This window comes from Lithobates pipiens, unplaced genomic scaffold, assembly GCF_037356315.1.
Source record: "Lithobates pipiens isolate NorthernLeopardFrog02 unplaced genomic scaffold, aLitPip1_a1.2 Scaffold_8, whole genome shotgun sequence".
Taxonomy (NCBI): domain Eukaryota; kingdom Metazoa; phylum Chordata; class Amphibia; order Anura; family Ranidae; genus Lithobates; species Lithobates pipiens.
In genome coordinates this window covers 616440600-616463758 of record NW_027507903.1, presented here as the reverse complement: position 1 = coordinate 616463758, position 23159 = coordinate 616440600, and the positions used below count along the sequence as shown (strand labels likewise).

At 45.3% G+C, this 23159-nt stretch overlaps 1 protein-coding gene across 1 annotated transcript in view; it reads right to left on the bottom strand.

The window, feature by feature from the left end:
* DNAH2 (dynein axonemal heavy chain 2) overlaps positions 1-23159 on the bottom strand; it is a 328965-nt gene that overhangs the window by 164329 nt on the left and 141477 nt on the right. The window contains exons 19-23 of the mRNA XM_077470685.1: positions 20561-20708; positions 17740-17932; positions 14106-14306; positions 12066-12222; positions 1129-1303 (exon numbers count right to left, since the gene is read on the bottom strand). Of these exons, the coding sequence (XP_077326811.1) occupies positions 1129-1303; positions 12066-12222; positions 14106-14306; positions 17740-17932; positions 20561-20708 (874 nt within the window). The remainder of the gene's footprint in view (positions 1-1128; positions 1304-12065; positions 12223-14105; positions 14307-17739; positions 17933-20560; positions 20709-23159) is intronic.

The following is a 23159-nucleotide window of genomic DNA, read 5'->3' as shown; positions in this document are numbered from 1 at the left end:
ATTCCAGGCGGCGGAGCCCGCGACGTCTCCTTCGCGGGCCCCGCCTACCTGTACACGCGCTCGAAATGGGCGGATTTGCCTCCTCCTTACGTGGGCGAGTCCGTTCATTTCAAAAGTTGAGCGAACTGTTTGGCAAACAGTTCGCTGAAACAGTCCGCTCGTGTGTGGGCAAGTCCGCTCATGCAAATTTTGAGCGGACTGTTTGCCGAAACTGTTTGACGAACAAGGTTGGGCAAACAGTCCGCGCGTGTGTACGCGGCCTCAGTTTCATTGATTTCTTTTTGTATGCTCTAAAAAGAGCAAATGGAAATTGTTCAGTAATATGTGCTGCAAGCACATCAAAGGTGTGCTGTAGACACATCAAACACAAAATGAAGACTTTCCAACCTGTCTATATGTTTCCCTCTTTGATTTAACCTGAAATTGGATGATGACTTGTTTATTTTAACAACTGGAATATTAGATGACCGGACAAAATGTTGTGTGAAACTACATAAACCCAGCTCCAAGTCTCTAATAATGGGGGGGTTATGGGAAATCAGAGGTAGCTGGAATGGTGGTTCAGAAGGTCTATCGTCTGGGAGGACAGTGATGTGCCTAAAAACTTTAGTAACAGAAGATCATGAATAAGGACTATTTCATGCTGCCACAAAGACTGGTGTCCTGTCTATTCCTCAAATCCAGTGTAGATGATGGGAGCCCTTCATAATGGTCTCAGCAGGTGTGCAGACCCAAGAACTCAACATAGACATCCCACCAACAGAGTCTCCATCCCCAAGAAATGCAAGAGACTGTCAGGGGGTTTAATTCTCCATCTACTAAACACTAAAAAGGCAAGATTTAGGTAGAACTTCCCTTTATCTTGATATTATCTCTTATTCAGACTCCCTGTCCTACTTATTGATTGTACTATTCGGGCAGTATCCATCATCAAACCAACTATAAGCTAAAACCAGCACTAATTATCACCCTGGACAGCCAGTACTGAAATGTTTTCACCATGTACAATTGTTCCATTACATTTAATGAGGTCCTCTTGCCCTTTCTAGAAGTCCTCTTGCTCTTTCTAGTTCTAGAAGTCCTTTGCAGCCAGGCTTTCACTGCTCTAACAAAGGAAAGTTGTCTCACCTCTGCTAGTGAAGTCCTTCAGAAGGGAGTGTGACTTTTTCTTGAACTCCTCAGCAGTGTGGATGAGACCAGCTTTGAACTTCTCCTTGGATTTTTTCAGCATGGTCTCGCTGTCGATAAGACTCTGCTGGAAAGACAGCCATGCCTTGTTCAGGGAGTCCAGCGTATTCAGGACCTGAGCCAATCAGAAAGAAACTTTATAAGCAGAATGAACCTTAAACATTTTAATTTCTAAAGGACTAAAGCCCTAGTGTAATTATTAACATATCTTTATACCTGTAATGTTATTGAGGTCTGACCAATTCCAGACTGCATAGAGAGAATGGGGAGAGTCATACAGAATATCGGGACACCCTCCCTTCCCCCAAAAATTGCAAAACAGTAGCAAATATGGTCAGATTTTAATCTTATGTTTGTACTAGGCATCCATGTAAAGTAACAAATTTCACAAAAGAAAATAGTCCAACTAAGACATATTTGACATGTAGGCCAACTAAGAAACAATGCAGGGATGTCATAAACTTCTACTAGTAAGGTCTGAGGGTACTGTCATAAATGGCCCCATTGTAAACACTAAGAGAGCAGAATACACATCTGTGATTCTGTTTTTGACCTAAAACTGAACTTCCCTAAATACAAGCATAAAAATACCATACAATATATGAACAAAAAAACAATTAGCAGAAGTCATTCTAAGGGAAACCACATTCAAAATGATTGGCAAATGCTGAGATCTGATCCCCTCATGACGTCATATGTGACGAAACGTATATGGTGAGGCCAGGATCTAGCACATATGTTTGACTAGCCGTGACATCTTGGTTTCTGGCAGTGTGGATATGTTGAGATGTCACAAGTGCTGTATGCTCTGCAGTCAACTGTAAGTGCATTTACAGAATACATTTTTTTTTTTAAATGTGGATTTACACTATGTGAGCTGTGTTTTTCATCCCTTACTGTAACATGAGTTGAGGGACCTGTTAAACTGTGAGAGAGCTGTGGAGTGCCATCATAAGGTGCAACTTGACTGCAAGAGGCTCTTTGAGATACCTAAAGTGATATATATATTGGGGGTCATATAATTCTGGAAATCCTTGCTTGCATAATGTTGTCGGTGTATAACACATAAAGCCTTGTAGTTGGATCTTATCCTCTGACTGGGATCCACTGATTTAAAGGGGACTATCCCTTCCTTTGTTTACCTTACAAAGACTGTTACACGAAAATCTTAATTGGGGTGACATAAGTCGCTTCCATATCCTAAGTGTATACTCTATTATATCTATATTTATGATTTGCACTTTTGCAAGCTTTTGCAGATTGGCATTGTTTGCACATTGATTTTTTTTTTTGCATTTTTTAGCTTATTTGCACATTGTCTTCAATTCTGTATCAAATTAGTTTATTTAAATAATAACGTATGTTTTGCACAAATTTTTGCAGATTTTCACACTTATATGTGTTATATGTGTAACCTGTATGATTTGGATACATCTTGAAGATAGTATAGATAGTATGTATCTGTTCAATTTTTTTTTATAGTGCTGCACTTAGTATTTTATGTTTAAATGCTGAGATCTAGTTAGCTAAAATTCTATGCAAATATTGACTTTTCGAGCTTGCCCATGCTTGTTCCCACCTTTCCGAGCATTTCTTTTAGTCAGTAAATTCATTCATCGCATTGCAAAACCATTAGGAAGGCTTACCTGAGGAATTCCAGGGTAAGCTAAATTTTTACAGGGGGAGTTACCTGTCCATATCTGTGGATTTATTCGTAATTTTGGCATATGGTTACCACTGAAAGTAACTTTTGCTTATGTACAGTATATAACAGGGGTCGCAATTGCGAACCAACCTCCTGTACACCTGGATGAAAGGGACGGCGAGGGTGACATATAGAGGAACTGATTCCCTGAATTTGCCTCCTGAAGCCGCTGAAAGAAAAATAGAGGGGTTTGGTTCCTCTGCATGCTGCCCTGCTGCCCTTCCTATCCATGTCCTGCTGTGATCAGGCCCCTGTGTATGCCTCCAGTGCCCTCATCCCCCGCTGCCGGTTTCCCCCCTCCACTCTCCTGCTGGCTTCTGTGGGAGATCTGTCAGGCTATTGAGCAGGGAAGGGGCAGATAAATTTGTGATTCACTGGCCCCTTCCTTGTCTTAATGAATAGAGTCAGTGATCAATACAGATCACTGACTCTGTTCATTCATAACTGAGTTATAGTAAACTGTGTTTACAATGCTTCAGTTTGTTAATGAAGAGGAAGCTCTGTACAGAGCTATTCCTGTCTATTCATGCTGTGCAGCTGAAGCTGCAGAGAAGGAGATTGAGGGCCGTGTCCTCAACCTCCTTTCTCTGTCTCAAAGGTGAAACATCAGAGGTCTGTTTAGACCCATGATATTTCATCAAAGTCCCCAAACGGGGCTCCTAAATTTAAAAAAAAAATCCCAATAAAATTGTAAAAATAAATAAACTAAAGTGGTGAAAAATATAAAAAAAACTATCAGGGTTGCAAAGGTCACACTTGCGAATGAGCCCTGGCGTTCCGCCACCATGGAGGGAGCCCGGCTGGGGGTCTGGGAGGCCCTTTATGGTTTCTCGCACTGGGGCACTGAAGGTTCTAGTTATTCCTCTGTTATATAGTCACAATTATGTGAACACCTGACCATTACACGTAAAGGAACTTGCTGGACATCCAATTCCAAAAACCATGGACATTAATCTAGAGTTTGCCTCTCTTTGTAGCTATAACAGCTTCCACTCTTCTGGGAAGATGTTCCATAAGACTTTGGTATGTCTGTGAATTTGTGCCAATTTATGAGGTCAAGTACTGATGGTGGATGAGAAGACCTGGCTGTCAGGGCTGGGCTCCTGCTATTTACAAGCAGCTCTTTTCTTTCAGTGCATAGAGGCTGCTCAGCTGTCAGTGAATTACCAGCCATTCATTGTTTCCACAGTGGCTCACCTGGTTACCATTACTTGCTTCATTAGTCCGGACTACAGCCAGCCCTTTTGGCAATTTAGACACTTCTTGCAAAATCATATATCTGTACGTAATTTTATTGAAGTGGTTGTACCGAAGTGATGCCTGCAGCCGGAGGCATCAACCCAGTACTGTTTTTTAGTGCGGACGGTCGGATTTCATGTGATAACAACCGATGTAGCTAAGCAGCCGGTCGCTGGTTACCACAAGCAGGGGACGCCCTCCCTCCCATCTTCTTCTGCCGATCCGCCCCGGTCTCCCGTCTCCACATCTGCCGACTGGCAAGAGACCCGAACAAAGCCAGAATCAGCTTTCATCAGGTCTCTGATGTAGTAGCCCGGAAGTGACATCACAACGTCACTTCTGGTTTACTCGGCAGCCAACAGCACCGATTTAAAAAAAATCCAAGGTATTTAAAAATGCAGATTTTGGCGTTTTGAATACTTTGAAGTGTAGAAGAGGGGTTGGGGTATTTTAGACCAAAGATCCCTCCATAAAGAGTACCTGTCACATGCCTATTACTGTTACAAGGGATATTTACATTCCTTGTGACAGCAAAAAAAAGTGATCAGGATTTTTTTTTAAAGGAACAGTATAAAAACCAAAAAAAATTATAAAATGAGATAAAAAAATTATAATTTTGAAGCGCCCCCGTCTCTGCGTGCTTGCGCACCAAAGAAAATGCATACGTAAGTTGCGCTCCTCCTCTGTAACTCTAAATTGGTAACTGTTAAAATGTTTTAAAGAGTCACCTATGGAGATTTTTAAGGACCGTACAAGTTTTTCGCCATTCCACGAGTGTGTGCAATTTTAAAGCATAACATGTTAGGTATCAATTTACTCAGCATAACATCATCTTTCACAATATACAAAAAAATTGGGATAACTTCACTGTTTATTTTTTTTGAATTTGGTGAAGTGTATTTTTTTCCCAAAAACATGTGTTTGAAAGACAGCTGCGCAAATACAGTGTAACATAACATATTGAAACTTCTGCCATTTTATTCTCTAGGGTCTTTGCTAGAAAATTATATATAATGTTTGGGGGTTCCAAGTAATTTTCTAGCAAAAACTGATTTTAACTTGTAAACAACAAGTGTCAGAAATAGGCTTGGTCTTGAAGTGGTTAAACAACTTTGCTCCATGCCCTTACGTGGTCTATGATCTCCAGTGTATTCCTGTGTATGACTTGGCCTGGTTGACTTTTCTTCCGATACCTGTTCCTGTTTTTTTGAATCACTACCCTGACTTCTGGCTTCCTGACCCCGGCTCGTCAGATTACCTGCTCTGGCATCCAAACCCTGGTTTCAGTTTTTGACAACGTTCCTGAACTGTGTTAGGGTCCTTTCACACGGGGCGGATCAGTTCTGATCCGCCCCGTGGATGTCCGTTTGCTCAGCGGGGATCACTCCGCCGATCCCCGCTGAGCAGGGAGATGACAGGTCTGTCTCCGCACACTGTGCAGGGACGGACCTGTCACAGCGCCGCTCTCCCCTATGGGAGATCGGATGACGACGGACCGCAGTGCCCGTCGTCATCCGATCCGATCCGCAGACGGATGGAAAAATAGCTTTTTCCTCCGTCACACTTTTTCGGATCGGAGCGGGTCGGATGTCAGCGGACATGTCACCGCTGACATCCGACGCTCCATAGAGCTCTATGGAGCACCCGTTCAGGTCCGCCTGAAAAACTGACAGGCGGGCCTGAACGGGACGTTAGTGTGAAAGGGGCCTTATTGTTTTTCTATTTTATTAAAGGTGTGATTTTTACTGCATTTTCTGTCTCTGTCTGGTTTATGGTTCCTGACACTGCCTCACAATCAATATTCCAGTTCATTCCAGTGGTGTTCAGCAGAGTTGAGGTCAGGGCTCTGTACAAGCCACTCAAGTTTCTTCCCACCAAACTCAGCTAACCATGTCCTTATGGAGCTTTGTGCACGGGGGCACAATCATGCTCAGTGGGGGGGGGGCAAACAAACCACTTCGGTTGGTCAGTTAAACCCCTATCCCATCGCTTGGTTGCTCGGCAATCTCCGCCCTCCTTCGCTGGCCCCTCCGTCCACCAGCCCAACACTTACCCCATCCAGGTAACGGGCAGCTTCCCCCTGCATATCCTCCTCAGTGGTTCCCCCCTGCTTCTGCTCCCGGCCAATATGGTTGCTTCTCTTCATGGCCAATCAGGTCTTAAGACCTGCTTCCTGATTGGCTGGAAGGAGAAGCAGGAAGACAATAGAGAATATTAATTTGGTACTGTCACATAACTGAGTGAGCTCAGGGCGCAGTGTTCTGCGCTCTGAGCCCACCCTTTTTGAAGCCAATTAGAGCCACAGCCTCTAATCATGTGCTTAACCACTTGGGATCCGCGCTATTGCCAAATGACGGCATTACATTTCCGGGACTACGTCTATTGACGTCGTCCCGTGTACGAGCGGCCTGCGCGCCCCCTGAGGGGCGCGCGCGCGCTCTGTGATCGGCGAGTCCATGAGACTCGCCTGATCACCGATCCGTGCAAGGGGTCGATCCCGACCCCTTATCACGTGATCAGCTGTCAGCCAATGACAGCTGATCATGTGATAGAACGGAGCCGGTAATCGGCTATTATTCCTCCTCGCGCTGACAGCGCGAGGAGAAAAAAAAAAGCCGATCACCGGCGGCCGTGATCGGGACATCAGTCCCGATCACGGCCAGCAATACAAGGGACCACCTGCCAGTGCCCACCTGCCTCCCGCAGTGCCATCCTGAATAAAAGTAAGTGCCCCCCGTCAGTGCCCCCCGTCAGTGCCCATAGTGCCCACAGTGCCACCCACAGTTCCACCCACAGTGCCACCCCACAGTGCCACCCACAGTGCCACCCAGAGTGCCCACAATCTGCCTCAAAGGTGCTGCACCCCAGTGCCGCCCATCAGTGCCCAGCAGTGCCGCCCATCAGTGCCCAGCAGTGCCGCCCATCAGTGCCCAGCAGTGCCACCTATCAGAGCCACCTATCAGTGCCACCTATCAGTGCCCATCAGTCCCATCTATCTGTGGTACCTATCAGTGCCCATCCGTGCCACCCATCCGTGCCACTTATCCGTGCCACCCATCCGTGCCATCTTATCTGTGCCCATCTTTGCCCATCAGTGCCGCCTTATCTGTGCCCATCGGTGCCGCCTTATCTGTGCCTATTAGTGCCGCCTTAACTATGCCTATCAGTGCCCACCAGTGCAGCCTATCAGTGCCCACCAATGCAGCCTATCAGTGCCCACCAATGCAGCCCATCAGTGCCCACCAATGCAGCCTATCAGTGCCGCCTAATCAGCGCACTTCAATGAAGGAGAAAAATGACCCGTTTGCAAAATTTTATAACAAACTATTAAAACATGATTTTTTTTTTTTTTTTTTTGCATCTTTTTTTGTTTGTTTAGCAAAAAATAAAACTCCGAGCTGTAACTAAATACCACCAAAAGAAAGCTCTATTTGTGGGAAAAAAATGATAAAAATCTCATTTGGGTACAGTGTTGTATGCCCGCGCAATTGTCATTCAAAGTGCATCAGCGCTGAAAGCTGAAAATTGGTCTGGGACTGAGGGGGGTTTAAGTGCCCAGTAAGCAAGTGGTTAAAAAAAAAAAAAACATTGAAATCCATGCGTCCATCATCCTGAATGCAGATTAGAGGCGGGGAACATGGATTAGGGGGGCGGCACCCTTGCGGCCACCACTGCCGGAAATACCAAAATTCATTCATATGGAGAGGTGCCCACATAATGTAACCTGTGGGAAGACATGGTTATAGAAGATTTCGAGAGTCATGGATGACATATTAATGACCTTATAATGTATTTTATCATGAAGGCTTGGATGGAATTGCCCGGGTTCGTAATAGGTTTCAACAGTAGCTGTTTTCAAATCTAGTCACTGATCTCATCATCATTGATTTTTCCATACTAATATATGTTTAGCTTCTGGATTAAAGCCTTTCCTTTGTTCACAAAAACTGCTGCAAATTATTCTGCTTATAAACAACTCACCAGTGCATAATGAGTGAATATAAAATCCATTCAAGCATGTCCCCCATCTTGCCTCCCGCAGAGAAGAAGGTGAGGCCAACTGTCAATCACGGCCCACACATCAGATACCCCTCTGCCTTCCTGTGCCCATCATATGTCACCACTCTCTCTATGTATCAGCCCTCAAGGAGAAGTAGTTCTGTTATCAGGCTCAGTTCACAAAGTCAATACATTAAGGATTCGTATTGTCTAAAAATGTGTTATTTTCAATTGATTCCAGGGAGATTTGAAAATTAAAGTCACATGGCTGAATCAAATGACCATAACTTTCCTTCCGGTTGATTGAGACGATTTCCTTTGGATTTGATCAAACTTACTCAATCAGCCTGAATGGAATATTATAAATTGCTTTGTTTCAACCGGGAGCACTGAGATACCTTATTCATGAATTAGATTGTATTTTAACCGCACAGACAATGAGATTACATGATGAAAACAGAGATGCGATCGATAATTTACAATTGCAATGTAAGCCCTTAATTTTTTAACAACAAAAATATTATACTTACAGTACCTGCTCTGTGCGATTATTTTGCACAGGGCTGCCCCAATCTTCTTCACGGGTCCCCTGCTGGCACTCCTGGCTCCTTCCACCACTGTGTGCCCACCATAGTAAGCGGATTGCTATGGAGGGCGATTGTGTGGTCTCGCTCCTGAACCGGCTCTGTGTGCCCATTGACACAGAAAGCTTGGCTCAGCCACACCCTCATCACTGGCTTTGATTGACAGCAGCAGGAGCCTATGTCTGAGCAAATGAGGAGGGAGAGAGTCGGGAGAACTGCTGCTCTCGTGCACATTGCTGGATCGAGATGGGGCTCAGGTAAGTATAAGAGGGGTGGCTGCACTCAGAAGGTTTTTTAACTTAATGCAGAGAATCTATTAGGATAAAATACCTACATTCTCTAGAACCACTTTAACTACTGATTGAAATCCAATTCCCCACGGGTGGCATATCGATCAAATATACAGTGATTATTTCTATAGCATGAGATGGATTTGAAAAGAAACTGATCATTTACTAACGTGTGCATGGCCACCAAAAAAGGCTTGTGGTGAAGCTAAAGCTTTCAGTTTGGTTCTCGGTGCTTATCTATGCAATGCAGGCAGATCATAGATGTGGGAGGGACCAGCAGGGTGCAGTACATAGCTTCCTAAAAATATCTCAGTACTCCTTTTCAAAGCCCTCAGCCCTGATGCAAGCAGTGGGCTGGCTCTTGGGAGGAACAAGTATCAAAATGCCTTAATGGGGTGGGTGCCAGTTTGGAGGCATTCCTAGATGAGAAACATTTGTATGCAGACCACTCTCGGTAACGCCCACATGTGTTGCTGAGCCTCCATAACTTAAAAAATGAAATACAATGAATGAAAGGGGTGGGATGGCAACAGTCAGGCTGGGGAGTAATGGCCTAGATCAGGAGCAGTGTGATACAGGGGGAATGGGTAGAGAGCCGGAGCATTGTGTGTATAAGGTAGCAGTGTGATTCAGGGGGAGGGGGGCAGAGAGCCGGAACATTGTGATTATACTGCAAGGAAGCAGTGTGATCTGGGGGAGAGGGGGGTGGGCAGAGCGCCACATCATTGTGTGTATAAGGCAGCAGTGTGATCCAGGGGGAGGGAGGCAGAGAGCTGGAGCATTGTGTATATAAGGCAGCAGTGTGATACAGGGGGAAGGGGCATAGCGCCAGGTCATTGTGTGTATAAGGCAGCAGTGTGATCCAGGGGGAGGGGGCAAAGAGCAGAAGCACTGTGTATATAAGGCAGCAGTTTGATACAGGGGGAAGGGGCAGAGCACCGGAGCATTGAGTGTATAAGGCAGCAGTATGATCAAGGAAGAAGGGGCTGAGTGCCAGATCATTGTGTGTATAAGGCAGCAGTATGATCAAGGGGGAAGGGGCAGAGCTCCAGATCATTGTGTGTATAAGGCAGCAGTGTGATCCAGGAGGAGGGGGCAAAGAGCAAGAGCACTGTGTATATAAGGCAGCAGTGTGATACAGGGGGAAGGGGCAGAGCGCCGGAGCATTGAGTGTATAAGGCAGCAGTATGATCAAGGGGGAAGGGGCAGAGCGCCGGAGCATTGAGTGTATAAGGCAGCAGTATGATCAAGGGGGAAGGGGCAGAGCGCCAGAGCATTGAGTGTATAAGGCAACAGTATGATCCAGGGGGAGAGGGGCAGATAGTTGGAGCATTGTGTGTATAAGGCAGCAGTGTGATCCAGGGGGAGGAGGGCAGAGAGCCAGATCATTGTGTGTATAAGGTAGCAGTATGATCCAGGGAGGAGGGAGCAGAGAGTCGGAGCATTGTGTGTATTAGGAATCAGTGTGATCCAGGGGGAGGGGGGCAGAGAGCCCGATCATTGTGTGTATAAGGTAGCAGTATGATCCTGGGGGGAGGGAGCAGAGAGCCGAAGCATTGTGTGTATAAGGCAGCAGTGTGATCCGGTAGGGAGGGAGCAAAGAGCTGGAGCATTGTGTGTATAAGGGAGCAGTGTGGTACAGGGGGAAGGGGTAGAGAGCCAGAGCATTGTGTGTATAAGGCAGCAGCGTGATTAAGGGGGAGGGGGCAGAGAGCCGGAACATTGAGATTGTACTGTAAGGAAGCAGTGTGATCCGTGGGGGGGGGGGGGGGGGGCAGAGCGCCGCATCATTGTGTGTATAAGGCAGCAGTGTGATCCAGGGGGAGGGAGGAAGAGAGCTGGAGCACTGTGTATATAAGGCAGCCGTGTGATACAGGGGGAAGGGGCAGTGCACCAGATCATTGTGTGCATAAGGCAGCAGTGTGATCCAGGGGGAGGCGGCAACGAGCAGGAGCATTGTGTATATAAGGCAGCAGTGTGATACAGTGGGAAGGGGCAAAGCACTGGATCATTGTGTGTATAAAACAGCAGTGTGATCCTGGGGGAGAGGGGCAGAGAGATGGTGCACTGTGTGTATAAGACAGCAGTGTGTACCGGGGGAGGGGGCAGAGAGCCGGAGCATTGTGTGTATGAGGCAGCAGTGTAATCTGGGGGCGGGGGGGCAGAGTGATCCAGGGGGAGGGAGGGTAGAGAGCCAGAGCATTGTGTGTATAAGGCAGCAGTGTGATCCAGGGGGAGGGGGGCAGAGAGACAGAACATTCTGTGTATAAGGCAGCAGTGTGATCCAGGGAGAGGGAGGGGAGAGCCAGAGCATTGTGTGTATAAGGCAGCAGTGTGATCAAGGGGGAGGGGGAGAGAGCTGGGGCATTGTGTGTATAAGGCAGCAGTGTGATCCAGGGGGAGGGGGGCAGAGAGCCAGAGCATTGTGTGTATAAGGCAGCAGTGTGATCCAGGAAAAGGGGGGGGGGGAGAGCCAGAGCATTGTGTGTATAAGGCAGCAGTGTAATCGGGAGGGTGGGAGAGAGCCAGAGCATTGTGTGTATAAGGCAGCAGTGTGATCCAGGGAGGGGGGGGGGGGGGGCAGAGAACCAGAGAATTGTGTTTATAAGACATTTAAATTTCATGTTAGTGGTCTGCGGGATTCAAAATTGTAAGTTTAGTGGTCCGTGAGGTCCAGAAAGGTTGGCGACCATTGGCTTAGATGATGCTGGATGTCCTCCAGCCAGGAAATGATACAAGCTCCATCTAACTTGCTGAAGCACATTGTGAGAAGCTCACAGTGCAGTGAAATCAGAGTAAGCCATTTCAGTACAGAAGGGGATCCTCTACAACTGTGCAAGACTAAAGGGTAAGCCAGAGGTCAGATTTACGGTTTGTGAATTGAGCTCATTATCTTTTATGTTTAATAATGGCTCAACTCAACTCAACTCACAGATCTCACCTCTGTCAGCAGTTGCAGTCCTGGAACTTAATGCCATTATGAAAAGCAATCATACTCTAAGCCAAACAACCTGGAGGAAGACATTTTGTATGGATCAGACCGTATATAGGAATACTCACCGATCCATCCACAGCAACTTCATACTTCTTCAGAATTTCAAACTGGTCATGGATGGGCATGATCTGACTTTCCACCTTGGACAGGTTGCTCTGGAGGGTGTCATACAAGGTCAGGCTCTGTGCCAGTTCTTCCAAGGTCTGTGGAGACCTTAATACCCTGCAGAACATATATAGGAAACAAGATCAGAATACTAAAACTGGTGCTGGATACACGGGACACCCATCTTCCTGGTATCCACCTGCACCACATTAACAAAAAGCAGATAGACCTGTTTCAGAGGGAAATGGAGGCTGGTGCAGGTTCTGCACTTAATAAACAAATGGATCATGGCAGTTTTCAATACAGAAAACTGCTGCAGATCCCTGCCAGTTTGGTCATGGTGTACATAAAGTAAACGATCTGCTGGTAACCTGGCAGACAGTTCCCATGCCTATCTGTGTAGGCAATGAACACCCAACATGGGCAGAGTCTGCATATAGGATCCTTTTCCTGCCCAAATGCCTGGCTGTTACCTCGTCAAGGTTAGCCTTCCTCCTACCTCTTGCTCTCAGCTGAGCGAGGGTGGGCAGAGGGAGGTGGAGCAAGGAGCTTCAGCTTTCCAGCTCTCTATGCCATTTTCACTGCACAAATTACATAGAAAACAAAGCAGATTGCTCCTAATCAAGTAAGAGGCTCAGTTTGGAAGAGTGGTGCAGGCTTTACACCTATGCCATTCTTTGTTAATTTTTCCCCGCGTATATTTAAATGGAGTTAGGTTAGCACACACTGTATTTCACAAAAAAAACAAAAAACAAAGAAAGAGAGGGCACAGCTAAGTGCCGTATTATGAATCTTTAATCTGTAAAGAATACTCAAGGCATATAAAGATATTTAGATACAAAAGCGCCACTCAGCTCTCCCATCCAGCCTGGAGTGCGCTCTGGTCAGTCGGCAAGGTAACATTGCTGCTTGAAGGTCCCTCCATACTGACTGGAATCCAGCATAACCCGCTCAGGGAAACACTGATGTCATCAGATTGCGAGAACCTTGGTGGTCATGGCTACATGTTTCAGGGGCATGCCCCCTTTCTCAAGCCACTCAAGCTGAATGTTTTTTTTTGTTGTAGCTGAGAATCTTTATGTGCCTTGTTTCACCTTTTCACATGTGAGTGGCCATCTTTAAGTATTCTTTACAGATTAAAGAGTCATAATACTGCACTTAGCTGCACACTCTATTGCTTTTTTTTCTTGAGACATCTCTTATCTCAGGAGAAGCAGCAGCAAGCATCAGCTACAAGATTGAATGCTTTTCGAAGCTACACCTGATGATCATTTACTATCTCCTAAAGAAAGACTTTGCATAGTACTGATCTCTGTAAACTAGTGTTGCATATGTGCCAATGGCAATTAGTGTATGATCCCATACACACTTTTTTTTAACTTTACATTTCACAACTGACTTTAACATATATTTTCCCCTCTTGTGTAATACATATGTGTGGCGGCAAAGAGAGTGAGCTTTAATGCCTATGCACCGCATATATATGCATCAATGGGGTGGCGGAGCTTTCTGTACTGAGAGCACGCTCCCTGTGTGGTCCAAGTGCAGTAACCGAGCTGTCAAAAACAGCTTCTGTTCTCTAGCCGGGACTGGCTCCTGATCATGTGACCACTGTGACAGCTAATCGCAGTGGTCATTTGATCAGGCAGTTCTTCCTTCCCTTGGGTGTAAAGACCCGACTAAAGCAGGCAATAAATGACCTGTCCTTGAAGAACACAGTAATTCTAGTGGCTATAGCCCCCGGAAATAATTGCATGCCAAAAATCCAACATGCTGATTATACCAAAGTCAATCGATGGATTGATTTGGGTATAATAAGCCTGCCCATAGATTGTTTAAATCATGGCCGGTCCCTACTGAACTGGCTGAGATCCAATGCATCTATGGCTTGCTTAAAGGGATTCTGGAGGCTGGGCGGTAAAGGGCCAACCAATGACCCCCCTAGTGATTAAGTAAGGTGATTCCAATTTGTGGAAGGAGGACAGATGGGGCGCACTCACCGTTCTGAATTGTCGCGCAGATAGATGTGCAGTTCCATCAGTTTCTCGGTGGCCATGTCTCGTAGTAAGCCAGTGAACTTGTTCTGCCACTCGTTGCAGTGTTGGACCAAAGCGAACTTGAGTTGGCTACAGTCCAGCATGACAAACTGGATGTTCTGTACGGTCTCCTGCTTCTGAACATTGTTCGCCAGCTCTGTGTACCTAGAAAAATGGTTGTTGGGAAAGAACACTGATAAAGTGTGTTGTGTTGCCTGAAGGAAATATTTAGCCAAGTAAAACATATGGATTGAGTGACGAAAAGTATTTCGGCACACAAGGTTGCGTTGGGTATTGCAGAGTAGGTCCGGCCATTTTGGTGGGCCCTGAACTGTATAAGCTTTAACATGTTATTGTAGTTTCAAATGTTCCATCTTTTTAAATCTGAAGCTTCCATCAAGATACTTCTGGGTGATCCTGTCATGAATGCCCTTGTTGAGGCATGACTTGGTATAGGGTGACAAAGCTCTGTCATTGCCTCCCAACAGAGCTCCTGCATTGTCATTATGTTACTACAAGTAGCTGTCATCATCAGGAAACGCTTTAAAATATCCTCACAGCAATGTGCATGCATACATCAGGCGATGTGATTGCACTGTTTACCATTACTATCTTGATCGGGAACCCCATACCACACATCTGAGACCTTGTGTAAGACCTTACACTTGACCATAGATACCATTGATTCAACTTTTGGTGTGTTATTGGATGGTTCCAGTGTGAGATCTTGGAGCCTCCTAGGGGTTGGTTGCTGGAGGTCCACCGGCTGGTGATAATGGATAACAATTTTCTGCTTTTATTCTTAACAACAGTTGTTTGGTGTTTTGTACTATTTGGGTGAAGACACCCTGCCATCCTTCCTCTGTTATGTATCTGATGAAAGGAATAATTTTCTTCTGAAATGCGTCATATTGAAGCGTACGGTCGTTTGTTTACAGAGTACTCAACTGTTGTTTACGTATTTTATTGTACCATTTTGCATTGTTTTTTTTCCATTCTTTTAACATGTTATAATAAACATTGTATATTTTATCCTAGCTCATAGACTATTTGTTGCCTTTAAAGTCTCAAATTTGGGGGTTATCAGTTTACTTATAATTGCACTGTCAGTAGATTGCATGCAAAAAAAAAGCATAGAGCACAGTTGCTCTGTGTGTTGGGATCGTAGTGATGGATGGCCAATGTACTTGAAAGTGAACCTATTTCCAGGCTAGCCATTTTAAAAGATTCACTAAATGTATAGCATGTTGTCAGGGCTGGGCTCCTGCTACTTAATAAACAGCTCTTTTCTTTCAGTGCTCAGAAGCTGCTTAGCTGGTTAATTACCAGCCACTCATTGTTACCACAGTGACTAACCTGGTTACCATTAACCTACCTCAATAGTTCAACCCACTGCCATCCTCTTTTTGTTATTTAAGCAGCTTAGCTCATTTCCTCCTTGCCCTTTGCGTGGTCTATGATCTCTCACTGCATTCCTTCCTGTGCTCCTGTGTATGACTTGGCCTGGCTGACTTCCTGTTCCTGAGTTTTGCTCCTGACTATGCTAACTTCTATTTTCCTGACCCCGACTCATCTGATTACCTGCTCTGGCATCCAAACCCTGGCTTCTGTTTTTTGACTATGTTCCTGAACCGTGTAATTTTTGCCATTTCATTAAAGATGTTATTTTAACTGCACTTTCTGTCTTCCTCTGGTTTATGGTTCCTGACTCATGTCTACTAGACATCCTGCCACAGCCGGCACCACATAACACCCACCCACAGACACCAGGGAGAGACCTGATGCCAGACCCATTGCCAGAGGAGCCCAGCAGATAAGGGCTTGTCATGGGCAGGTTACCATGGTAAACAGGGCACTGGTTTGTTTTTAGGGAGATGTGTTACATGGAGGCTGGGGATTTTGGGTGCATTAGCATTGTTACATATATACCTTTTTGATCAGGTATGCATTATGCATCATCCTTTTGTTATTTAATCCAAAGCCAATAACTTCGCTCTAGACCAAAGCCTCTCCTACGCTGTTGACTATTTGAGTGCCGGAATAGAAGCTCGTCAGTGCTCTTGATTACAAAACACCAATACATTACAAGCCGCACACTGATGCACACCTCTAAGCACTTTGACCATAGATGGCATGGTAGCATACAAAGTGTTCCCACACAGGGACTGCTATAACGCGTTTCACCATAGCAGGCTTTTGGCTGGTTGGGCATTTTGCATGCTAACTGATTGCTGTGGATTGACTGGCTAAGTTCTTGTGGCTGGGGAAATTTGATTGTCGGTTCTGGTATATGAAGCGTTCTACTCACTTTCAAAAATAGTTTTATTTGGAGGTGTATTGCCCTGGCATTTTAGGGCCTCAAGAAATATGATAGAACACGTGAAAGAACATCTTTTTTAAAACGTCCAGACTTTTTTTCCTTTATATAGTAAAAATGTTTTTTTTAAAAAAGTGATTATTAAATACTGTACAAACAAAAGAAAGCACAACATCTAAAATAAATGGTGAAAAAAATATGAATGTGTATACAGTAAGGCATGATGCAGTAGTTTTCAGTAAAACTATCACAGCACTGAAAACTGAACAATTGCCTGGACAGGAAGGAGGTGTAACATGCTGGTATTGAGGTGGTTAAAGCGTTTATTACCCCAACATTTCATATTCCTGAAGTGTGCCTGCTGTACCATGTACTTGTTTGAAAATGTATCCTGTTCTCTTTCTATTACTCCCTTTGTGTGTGTTCCTGCTAGTCCCATTGCTTTTCTATTAAAAACTGACCACACTAAGCAGGACAATGTACCGTGGTCAGTTTTATAGCTATGCTGGGAACTCCGTGTGCTCTCCTCCAATGATCAGACTTGTGCTGACAAGCCCCCACTGCACAGCCATTCACTGGGAAGCTCAGTGTGCTGCTGCTTCTCCTCCTCCAAGCTCTTATGCAGCTAAGAATAGAGGGAATGTGATCCCTTATAAAAAAAATAAATAAAAAAAGGGGGAAAAAGGTATTTAATGTATAATGTTTATTTATATCTATACAAAAATGTTTTGCCTTTCATTTCTATTTTCAACTGAATGAGTTGTTGTATAAGGTTATCACTTACAATCACTTGAAGCCGTTGGATACTGATTGAAACCAGACTTCAGAGTCTATGTTGTGATCTTTGAGGATGAATTCCTCCACAGTGCCTGCAGCGACGAGGACACAGATGGCTTATTATAAAGTTTTTTTTCTCTTGCTAAAAATGTATAAATGAAGCCGGGGGAACTTTAACATTCACACCCCCTGCAGTGCCCAAAACCCTTCCAGAGCTGGCATGGAAACCACTGCTTCCTGATACTCCCCATTTGTATAGGCACATTCAGAAGATATGCACAAGGCCTCAGATTCTCCCTATAACAATAAAGCAGCTCAGGGATGGGAAAGGTGGGGAGGGGCAACTAACCATGTAAATAAAAATAAAATAAAAAAAAAAGTAGTTTACTTTTTTCGGCACATAGCTGACATAGCCAGACCTTTCCTTCCCCCTGCCCTCTCTATGGCCCACAAAGTCTTCTTTTGTGAACAAATATTTAGACAGGCAAAATAAAAAATTCTCACCGGGCAATATCAGCATCGAATGCAGACACCATGGGGTTAAGGCGTCGGTAGCGTCGGATAAGGGTGTCCTTCTGGGGCTCCCAGATCATTCGGAAGGAGTCCCATGTCTTCAGGTAGGCCTGGAGAAGGGTGGCATTTGTGGCCATTCCTCCGGTGATCAGAGTTTGGATCTTCTTAATCTCTTCATCGCGCTCTGGAAGGTGAAGACATGGATTTAAAATATAGCTTTTTTTTAGAAAAGGTTTTATCCATTATGATCAAGACTAAAATATATTTTAAATTTGACCTCCAGCATTCCCTTCAATCTTACACAGTTGTGCAGGCTCATCTCCTGTACTGAAATTACTTACTCTGATTTCACTGCAAGCTTCTCTCTATGTGTATTAGTCCTCATTCCCACCGGTGCGACTTACCATGGGATTTGACAGGTCCAATTCACATGACAAGTGGCACCCTATTGTTGGCAATGGAACAGTTCAAATCAGTGCAATGCTTACTTTGCGTTGCCACACAGATTTGAAAAAGCAGTTTGTGCACTATTTTTGGTGATTTTAATTGTGACTTGTATAGACAACAGTGCACCAAGTCGGCAATTTCAAGTGAAGTGGCAAGATTTCAAAACCACATTCAGTGTGAACCAGGGCTACGATAGAGTCTGCCTCACTTCCTGGCTGAAGGACGTTCAGCATAATCTTGTCCTTACCTTCCCAGCTTTTCTGTCTGAAACTTTCATTCATTTTATTTCACTTCTTTCAATCATGGAGGCTCAGCATCAGCTCTTGGAGTTACCTAGGATGGTCTGCATGCAAATATAACCTACAGTGGCGGCTGGTGCTCAAAATATTTTTTGGGGGGGGGGGGCAAACTAACTGAAAAATTCTGAAAAAAAGGCCATCAATTGCAGCCTCACTGTACCATCAATCGCAGCCATTGTGCCCATCAAGCGCAGCCACTGTGCCATCAAGCGCAGCCACTGTGCCCATCAATTCCCGCCACTGTATAATCAAACACAGCCACTGTATAATCAAACACAGCCACTGTGCCCATCAAACACTGCCACTGTGCCCATCAAACACTGCCACTGTGCCCATCAAACGCTGCCACTGTACCCCATCTTATGCAGCCACTCTGCCCATCAAATGCAGCCACTGTGCAGCTTTGAATGCAGCCACTGTGCAGCATCAAATGCAGCCACTGTGCCCATAATATGCAACCTCACTATGCCCCATCAAATGCGGCATCGAATGCAGCCACTGTGCCCATCATATGCAGCCTCACTGTGCCCCATCATATGCAGCCTCACTGTGCCCCATCATATGTAGCCCCACTATGCTCCATCATATGCAACCTCACTGTGCCCCATCATATGCAACCTCACTGTGCCCCATCATATGCAGCCTCACTGTGCCCCATCATATGCAGCCTCACTGTGCCCCATCATATGCAGCCTCACTGTGCCCCATCAAATGCAGCCTGGGTCCCATCATATGCAACCTCACTGTGCCCCATCAAATGCAGCCACTGTGCAGCATCAAATGCAGCCACCGTGCCCATCATATGCAACCTCACTGTGCCCCATCATATGCAGCCTCACTGTGATCCATCATATGCAACCTCACTGTGCCCCATCATATGCAACCTCACTGTGCCCCATCATATGCAACCTCACTGTGCCCCATCATATGCAACCTCACTGTGCCCCATCATATGCAGCCTCACTGTGCACATCATATGCAGCCTCACTGTGCTCCATCATATGCAGCCTCACTGTGCCCCATCATATGCAGCCTCACTGTGCCCCATCATATGCAGCCTCACTGTGTCCCATCATATGCAGCTTTACTGTGCCCCATCATATGCAACCTCACTGTGCCCCATCAAATGCAGCCTCACTGTGCCCCATCAAATGCAGCCTCACTGTGCCCCATCAAATGCAGCCTCACTGTGCCCCATCGTATGCAGCTTCACTGTGCCCCATCATATGCAGCCTCACTGTGCCCCATCGTATGCAGCCTCACTTACTTACCTTATAGGCAGCTCTGCTCGGGCCGTGTGTTCCATGGAGCTGCCAACATCACTTCCGGTTTTCTTGTGGAACAGGGAAGCCAGAAGTAACCTCTTAACTTGAACAAAGCTCCCGCCCGTAGTAATACTATGGGCGGAAAGCTGTGCGGTGCTTTGGTTTGCGCCTCAAAGCAGGTCAAAAGCCTGCAAATGAAGCACCTCGTCTGCAATCTCCTGATTGCATTGATGTGGCACTATCTATAGTGCACTGTTTCCGGCGCTCGAACACAGATACGGACCTTTTTTAAAATGGAGGGGCCACCGCTGACAACCTACCTAAGAACTCAGTATGGAGGAAGATGTCCCTGTGACCACACATCCATAGCATCCCAAGATATGGTGGTAAGTGGCAACCTCAGCCTGAACTCCGACCAGGCCACACACCCTCGGAGCTCAGTCATGGGGCAACACCACCTCATGTTAGTCATGTCAGTCTGGAGCCACACCTCCAGACTGACACCCAACCATCAAGGCATTTTCATAATTGAATAAATCCCAAGAGTCAGCCTATTGATAGCACCATAGGAGTACCTAGGAAGGAATCTAAGTACAGCACCCTGCTGGCCCCTCCCACCAGCCATGATTTTCCTGCATTACATAGAGAAGCATAGAGACCAAGCAATAACATCATTGGATCTACGTAAAATAGGGAATTTAATAAAAATGGAAAAGTATTATTTTAAAGCTTCATTAGAGACTAGGGAGGGCAACATTAAGCAGATTAAACTTCAGCATAAAATTTGCCACATTTCCGCACCTAAGATGTTGTGTATGGGGTCCAGTGAAGACTTCTCCTTGGTCAGAATATCTGGAAGACGCTTGAAACTGGAAATGGCAATGAGAATCTCTGAACAGACCCTGTTCACAATGTTGGCTAATTGTAAAAGAGTCGGTGAGAACTCCACCTAATAGAGAAAATCAAACACAGAAAGGAGGACATTAGAAATTAGCTTGCCCAAAACTGAAATTTCTGGCCTTGGTAGACGCTAGTAGGTTAAAGATCAATTGAACCATCCCTCATAATCAGATATAAACACTATATTAGCAAAAGTATTGGGACACCTGCCTTTCTACACACAAGAACTTTAATGAGATCCCAGTCTTAGTCTGTAGGGTTGAATATTGAGTTGGACCACCCTGTGCAGCTATAACAGCTTCAACTCTTCTGGGAAGGCTGTCCACAAGGTTTAGGAGTATCTATGGGAATGTCTGACCATTTCTCCAGAACAGCATTTGTGAGGTCAGGCACTGATGTTGGACAAGAAGGCATGGCTTGCAGTCTCTGCTCTAATTCATCCCAAAAGGTGTTCTATCAGGTTGAGGTCAGGACTCTGTTCAGGCCAGTCAAGTTCCTCCACTCCAAACTCGCTCATCCATGTCTTTATGGACCTTTTTTTTGTGCACTGGTGCGCAGTCATGTTAGAACAGGAAGGGGCCCTCCCCAAACTGTTCCCACAAAGTTGGGGGCATAAAATTGGCCAAAATGTCTTGGTATGCTAACGCCTTAAGAGTTCCCTTCACTGGAACTAAGGGGCCAAGCCCAACCCCTGAAAAACAACCCCACACCATAAAACCCCTCCACCAAATGATTTTGACCAGTGCATAAAGCAAGGTCCATAAAGTTTATGTAAAGGCACTTACTTTTGGTAATATAGTATACATTCCAGCTACATCACAACAGAATATGAATATATTATCTTTATGAAGCAGCCAAAACCTGGGTAGAAAGCCTGTCCTCTGCCAGCATGCTGCAGAGTGAGACCCTTGATCCCGGTGTAGAAAGAGTGGTCTCTCTGCAAAGGTCCAACACACCTCCTGATGATACTATAAACAATGCAACACTGCTCCAGATTGGTCTGCTTCTCAAGATCTCACACACATCCCATTTGGGTGCAAGCCCATCTCATCACACTGAACACTGAACAGTATGGATGAGAAGAAATCTGGATGGCTTCACTACAGAATAGATTCATCTTTATTATTCAGCATAAAATTGCATCATACAGCAACCAGACCCCATGGGGGAATGAGAAAAGTCAATGCGTTTGGCGCTGCTCTAGTGCTTGATCATTACTCCATGGAGATTTTACCCCCCTTCATCACCAGGCCATTTGTTTGCGATACGGCACTGCGTTATTTTAACTGACAATTGCGTGGCTGTGCCGCACTGTATCCAAATTTTGTCCTTTTTTTTTCCCCACAAATAGAGCTTTATTTTGGTGGTATTTGATCACCTCTGCAATTTTTATTTTTTGCACTATAAACATAAAAAGAACGGTAATTATGAAAAAAAAAAGCAATATTTTTGACTTTCTGCTATAAAACATATGCAATAAAAAAAATGAGAAAAATGTATTCTTCTACATATTTTTGGTAAAAAAATCCCAATAAGTGTATATTGATTGGTTTGCACAAAAGTTATAGCGTCTACAAACTAAGGGATATTTTTATAAAATTATTTATTTTTTACTACTAATGTCAGCGATCAGTAACTCATAGCGGGACTGCGATATTGCGGTGGACAAATTGGACACTAACTGACACTTCTGACACTTTTTTGGGCACCAGTGACACTAATACAGTGATCGGCAGTGGCAGCTGATGAGCGGTAAACAACCAGCATTACCCTCCTGGTGGATCGTATAGGCCTGGAGACTTCCAGGGGCAGCATGCGCTGGGAAGGGGTTAACATCATGGGAGATCAAAGGGTTAACTGTGTGCCTAGCCAGTGTTTTAGTGTAGTGGATGAGGTGCTTTTACAAGGGGAAGGCATGGATATGTGTCCCTGCTTTGCAAGAACACAAGATACATGCTTTCCCGACTGACGGAACAGCGATCTACCTTGTTTACATAAGCAGACTGCCATTCAGCCTGTGTACCAAACATTCAGCGGGTGTTGGTGGACATCGAGTCTGCAGGATCTCCTGCTGTGTATAATCACAGGGGGAGCGAGCTGCCGGTGGCGCACACACACACCAAATCCCTTGAAATGCAGGATCATGTATACTGTATATACATGATCCCATGCAGCGCGGCCTCCCTATAGCATTTTTAGGTCAGCAACTGGGTATACACCATAGCAGTGCAAAATGCGTCGACTTTTGCCATTCCCATGGGGTTTAGTTGCTGTATGATGCTTTTATGGTTATTAATAAAGATGAATCTATTTCAGAATGTAGCCACCTGGATTTCTTTTTATCCATACACCTCCCGCTGAGTCAGAGCTAGAGCTCTACAATCAGCAAAGGGCATGATGGAGGCAGAACAGAAAGTAGGTGAAAACCTCCCCATAGGGCATGGGTGCTCAACCTGTGGCCCTCCAACTGCTGCGGAACTACAAGTCCCATCATGCCTCA